General features: G+C 35.7%; 2 protein-coding genes across 2 annotated transcripts in view; one reads left to right on the top strand and one right to left on the bottom strand.

Annotated features, from left to right (window-relative positions):
• cd248a (CD248 molecule, endosialin a) overlaps positions 1-1,600 on the top strand; it is a 140,158-nt gene extending 138,558 nt beyond the window's left edge. The window contains exon 2 of the mRNA XM_059526132.1: positions 1,585-1,600. The gene's annotated coding sequence lies outside the window, so the exon portion shown is untranslated. The remainder of the gene's footprint in view (positions 1-1,584) is intronic.
• The window catches only part of LOC132117088 (coronin-1B-like), a 14,746-nt gene extending 11,768 nt beyond the window's left edge, over positions 1-2,978 (bottom strand). The window contains exons 1-4 of the mRNA XM_059526145.1: positions 2,832-2,978; positions 2,523-2,731; positions 504-709; positions 271-393 (exon numbers count right to left, since the gene is read on the bottom strand). Of these exons, the coding sequence (XP_059382128.1) occupies positions 271-393; positions 504-707 (327 nt within the window). The 5' untranslated portion in view covers positions 708-709; positions 2,523-2,731; positions 2,832-2,978. The remainder of the gene's footprint in view (positions 1-270; positions 394-503; positions 710-2,522; positions 2,732-2,831) is intronic.
• Between the last annotated feature and the right edge of the window lie 3,230 nt (positions 2,979-6,208).

Here is a 6,208-nt window from a genome sequence, read left to right as displayed (position 1 = left end):
TGCTGAATGAATAAATGTAAATGTAAATGTAATATATATGTAGTATTTGTGCATAAAGTATATTTGGTGTTTGGATGTTTAGTCGAAAAACTGAAGTTCACCTGAAAAGGTTGAAAATATTTAGATAATTATTGCAATACAGTACCTACCCAACTGCTAAAACAGCCAAATTCAACAATACTGAAAATATTTACCATGTAAAGGCCCAGTGATGCTATATTCACACAATCAATAATTATAAGACCCTTTGTTAAAGGGAAAGGAGCAAACCTTGACAGTGCAGTCTTCTGAGGCACTGGCAATAACATTGTCATCATGTGGGCACCACTGCACATCCAGCACCGGAGCCGCATGACCGCACACGGTTGGGGTGTTCTGGTCCACTCGACCGCTCTAGTATTAGGAGACACAGGAACTATGTGAGCAGAACCATTTGATTATGCAAACCTATGTAAAATACCAACTGTAAATCCTCAGGGTTGTTGTTAATGCGAGAGAACAACCTTGGCGAGTGGTAACACAAGAAAGGCTCCGCCTCCTCCGGCCTCAATGACAACAGCAATGAACTTGGGATTGGTGGCGCACAGTGGACCGTCCCATGTCACGCGTGATACTCTGACATCATCGAGGCAATGCTCAGCCTTCCAAGCTTGGGCAAACACATGCCTGAACTTACTCTGCCTGACAACACCCCTCCTGAAGGACATGACTGTGGGAAGAGTAGTGGCATATACCGTTAGTCACTATTAAATAAATCAATCACCGCATATTTTTACATGAGTATAACATAAAGCAAGTAAATTGTCAACAAATCATAAAATAACACAGACTTTAAGATTAAACTGACAAAAACCCAATTACAATTCTGTGTGCAAAAACATGCAAGAAAAAAGACCAATCACAGTTCAGTATGCAAATAGTGCAATGACATCACTAAGTTCAAACTTCAATCATGTGTTTTTGTTATACTAACATTTATTTTGAAATGTTCTGTGCAGCTATTTAAGAATACCTATTAATAATTATTGTCCAACAATAAAGATACAGTTTACTGCATCATGTTCATTCCATGACCCAGCAGTGGGGCATGTTGTCACACAAGCTTTAAAGGCTATTATTGGCTTTTTAACAAGATTCAAATAATAAAATATTAGTCACAACAAAAAGTGCAAAAGATACTGTATAGAGAAAAACAACAACCATTGTTTGAAGTTAAAAAATATATAAATATGTATAAACATTTATAATGTTACAAATATTTATATTTTAAATATTTTTTGTGAGCATAAGAGACTTCTTTCAAAAACATGAAAAATAAAAATTTAAATAATAAAAATATTATTATTATTATTATTATTATTATTATATCAATTAATTTTATAAACCCTGGCCGTAATCTCAAAATTGCTGCCAATAATATGGTCCATCACATAAAATGCTGAATAAAATTTTTCAGTTCTATTGACCATAAGGCAATTGGGTCAGAAAGGCTTTGAGGTAAAAGTGAGAGTCCAGTGAAACTGGAGAAGGCTGCAGCTCTCACGTGTCTGTGACTGTGCAGGGATGAACATGACACAGCTCCAGTCACAAACCACAAACCAGCAGCATTTAAGGTCTGATGTTTCGGTTACCTTCCACTACACATTAACATTCTAATGAGATCTATTGACTATATATTTGGACAAATCAACCATCCCTAAAAACCTTCTGTTTTTAATGCGATAAAACTAGAATCAATAAAGCCATGTAAAAACTAAAAATGAACCGTAAACATCCCACTATAAATAGCTTACAACTTTGTTAATCCTAAAGCTGTGAGATGTGGACTGTGGTCTAAAGGTGCTTTCTAGGAGCGAGCTTTCCTGGGATATTTCCATCCACTGCAAATTCTGCAATTTTCTTTATTGTGTTATATATAGGTCAGTATATCATAAAAGGCAATTCATACCAGAATGAAGTCACATTTCTAAAATGATTTTAATTTCTGAATAGAATATTCAAGCTGTAATTTAAAAAAAAGTCTCAATAAAGTGTATTGCGTTTAATAAGCAATTGTTATACAATATCATTATTGTTATTTGGGGGAATATTATGCAGGAATCCAATTTGATGTCAAAATGGTCACACTTTCATTAAAGTCACTGAATATAAATAACTGTATACAATTTTATAAAATTGTATGATATCTATCTATATATATATATGTGTGTGTGTGTGTGTGTGTATGTGTATTTGTACAGACATAATTTTTTTACACTTTATATTAGGCTATATATATTTACATGCACACAAAATACAAATTTAAAAGTTAATATAATTTTGTACAATTATTTTACAACTCTATATAATATAATGTAATAATATTACGTTTTTAAACAATTCACAAAATTAAATTAAGGAAAATTTAATTAGATCAAAGGCGTCAGCGCATAAATGCGGAAACACATTCCAAATGCAACGCAAAGATGCGCTGAAGACATGAATGACACATGATCTGGTTACATTCATTCAGTGCACTGTACCTCTGCCGGAGGGTTTCCTTCTTTCCTTTCTTCCTTGTTCCTTTTCTTAGAAAAACCTGCTATAAATTAATAAAGCGATTCCGGTATAAAAAAAATATGATGTGTATAAAAATGCAGCGATCTTTATGAACTACACTAATCCTTGCAGTGTGTTGTTATCCCCGGGGTTTTCTGCATGGTCAGGTGGAACAATTGTGTCCAGGCAATTTCTGCAGGCATCAACAAATTAATCCATATCATCAGGGAAAACAAATTTCAGCGCAATTGTATATTTTCAAAAGACAGAATAGATTTTGTACAAACCTGTACAGCTAGGGAAGTTAAAATAAATCGGGAAGAGCGTCGACGCCGCTGAAGACGGAAAGATGATGGATTGTAAATTCCTCCGCGAATGTGCCTAGAATTAAAAGCAGCGATGTGTGAAGCTCGCCACCGTGAGACGTCATCAAAATGGACGTGGATACGCCTTGTTGACAAAATAAAAGTCCCGATCTGAACGCTTTGTGACTATTTAAAATTGTATTTTTAAAACAATGAACTATGTACTAGAATAGAGTACTAGACTAGAGTCCACTTGCAAAATATACTAATTTAAAACACTATTTACATTTAATATTTTTTTTTTTTTTGCATTATTGACACTGTTTTCCTAATGAATGTTGTTCAGTTGCTTTGACGCAATGTATTTTGTTTAAAGTGAAGTGAAGTGACGTGACATTCAGCCAAGTATGGTGACCCATACTCAGAATTCGTGCTCTGCTTTTAACCCATCCGAAGTGCACACACACAGAGCAGTGATAACACACACACACACACTGTGAACACACACCCGGAGCAGTGGGCAGCCATTTATGCTGCGGCGCCGGGGAGCAGTTGGGGGTCCAGTGCCTTGCTCAAGGGCACCAAGTCGTGGTATTGCAGGTGGAGAGAGAACTGTACACAGGGCCAGATTAACACTTTGTTGTACCCTGGGCAACAATATTCAAGGGCCCCATCATCACGACCCCGGGATCACCATAATATGGTCATATACAGAATATATTACTGTAATATACAGTAAATATACTCAATACTTCAAATTCTAACTGTCATCAGGTGTATTTTGATTTACAAATATTTAAATGCTCATAGAACTACAAATGCACTACTATGTCCCCTATCAAAGACATTCACTCACATATAATGCTATGAAAACAAAACACATCAGCATCTGTATAATCTGGTAAAATTGACCCACTACATTGAGAGGGAGGGAAATATCCTCCATTTTCACAAAAATGAATAAATAAGCAACCACTTTCAAACCATTGTTTATTTAACAACATTTATTCCCAAAAGAAATGTATTGAATTGATATAGCTATAACAGAAGACACAGACAACACATCAAGAAACATTTTGGTCCTCAGCTCATTTTAAGCAGAAATCACCCTGACAGGGTGACCCTGTTTCCTCAGAATTCAACAAGGCAATCAAGTTATTAGTCCAACACAAACTATTTGAAATCTGCCAGTTATCCCTCCACAACAATATACAGCATTTTAATAAAGCTGGCACCTCAAAGAAAAAATAAATAAATAAAATGCAGTATCACTATTATCTGCTCATAAACATTTTTATCCTAAGCTCATTTTAACTTGTTTTAAAATAGAACAACATATCACAGCACAGTTAACCAGTTAAACATTTTAGTGCTACATAAACATTTAGAAATCTGTCAATTTCTCAGAAGACAAGACAGAAATAAATGCTACATAATCTGGCAAAACACACAATTTTAGTCCTAAATAATGAGGAAGTGCATGTTTGAATTTGAAATGCCTTCATTTGGCAAACACATCTTACAATGGCTTTTTTCTGGACTTTGACTGTGCAAACTGGTGTATAACATCTTCCAAATCAAGGCCACTAACAAGTTCATGTCCAATAGCTAAAATAGAAAGATAAAAATAAATACTTCAAAACCTGGCAAAACACACAATTTTAATCCTAAATAATTAGGGAGTGCATGTTTGCTTTCATTTGGCATCTTGAAGAAAAGTCCTGGCTAGCTGAGTTGTCCTCGTCGTTGACGGAAGCTGACTTAACAGAACTGTCGGCAACATTAACAGGAGTGAAAAAATGACCTATTTTAGGTATATACTTAAAATTTTCTGCGTTTCTGATGTCCTTTTCCTTTTTTAATTTCCGCTTCGCGCTCCCACTTAGCTTCTCCATGTCAGATTTTTATCTGTTGTAGCAACGCCTGACGTAACCCGCTCGGCGTAACATTTGACACACCTCATGCGGACTGACCAATGAGGAGAGGGTCTTAACTTGAGGCCCTCTCTTCATTGGTCATTCCGCATGAGACTGACTCTCAACCGCTCTCAACTCACGTTCAAAGTCATAGGCAGCGCAGCGTCTCTCTGTGCAGCGCAAAAGCCCGTGTTGACAGTTTGTTTAATATAAAGCGGGAGACTACCAGATACAGTATTTTGCTCGTGCCCTTGCTGCCCCGGGCCCTTTAGAGGTCTTGGGCCCCTGGGCAATTGCCCAGTTGCCCTTATGGTTAATCCGGCCCTGACTGTACATGCACTCCCCCCACCCACAATTCCTGCCGGCTCAAGGCTCGAACTCACAACCTTTTGATTGGGAGTCCGACTCTCTAACCATTAGGCCACGACTTCCCTATATAATATAAGCGCTATATAAATAAAGGTGACTTGACTAATATGTATATGTTTTCCTTTTTGTGAGGGAACCTGCTAACAAAAAGGCATTTGAATACAAAATAAACAATTTCCAAGGTATCAGATATTTATTTCAGTATCTTCCACGTTTAGAGACTGTTTTAGTAAATCTGAGTACTTTAATTGCAATGCAGTTCTATGCAGAATGACAGTGGAGCAAAAATAATTTTAAGATACATTGTGTTGAAATTCAAAATAAAAGTCCAACCTGACGTTCCTAAAATGATTCTTAAATGCATTTCCTGCAGCAGAAGCCAAGCACGGTGAGGGACAGTTTACAAGAATGTACCAAGGTAATAGCTTACACCAAAATACTTGTTATTGAACTTGTGGTTAATATTGTTAAACATAATAAATTATTATAATTTTCCATTAATTCATTCTTATTTATTTTTGACAGTGGTTGCTACTTCCACAGTATCCCCAGCTTTATTGTAGCATTTTAGTGTTAATTATTCCTGATATGGTACTTTTTTTTCATCAGTTAACACACCTTTAAATTTAGGCTGTAAATCACCGAACAATAATGTCCTGATTCAACATTATGTTTTTTAAAATTCATATAACATTAGCAGTATAATTAGGGTTGATTTAATAACCCCCATGCACTGCAGTGAACTGAATACTCCAAAGTTACCACCAGGAAACCAAGGCTTTATATTTTGTTAGACAGAAAGTTCAAAAGAATATCTCAGGAGCTTGCGGTAAAACTGCCCACTTATTAAAACTAAATGCATTTAAAGCACTAGTACATAATGAAGTATGAAGTATAAATGTTGTAAACAATGACAGTGTCACACCTACAATGACATTCTGTGAACATGCAGGAGCCATTTTCAAAACAAGGTAATGCAATACTTCAAAATACTATTCATGCAGTGGGTAGTTTCCTGTCAAAATACATAACACACACATATATTCAAAAAATATATATATATATATATATCAAAACATT

Source organism: Carassius carassius, chromosome 3 (assembly GCF_963082965.1).
Source record: "Carassius carassius chromosome 3, fCarCar2.1, whole genome shotgun sequence".
Taxonomy (NCBI): domain Eukaryota; kingdom Metazoa; phylum Chordata; class Actinopteri; order Cypriniformes; family Cyprinidae; genus Carassius; species Carassius carassius.
Note: the sequence above shows the minus strand (reverse complement) of the source record. Positions and strands in the feature narration are given on the sequence as shown.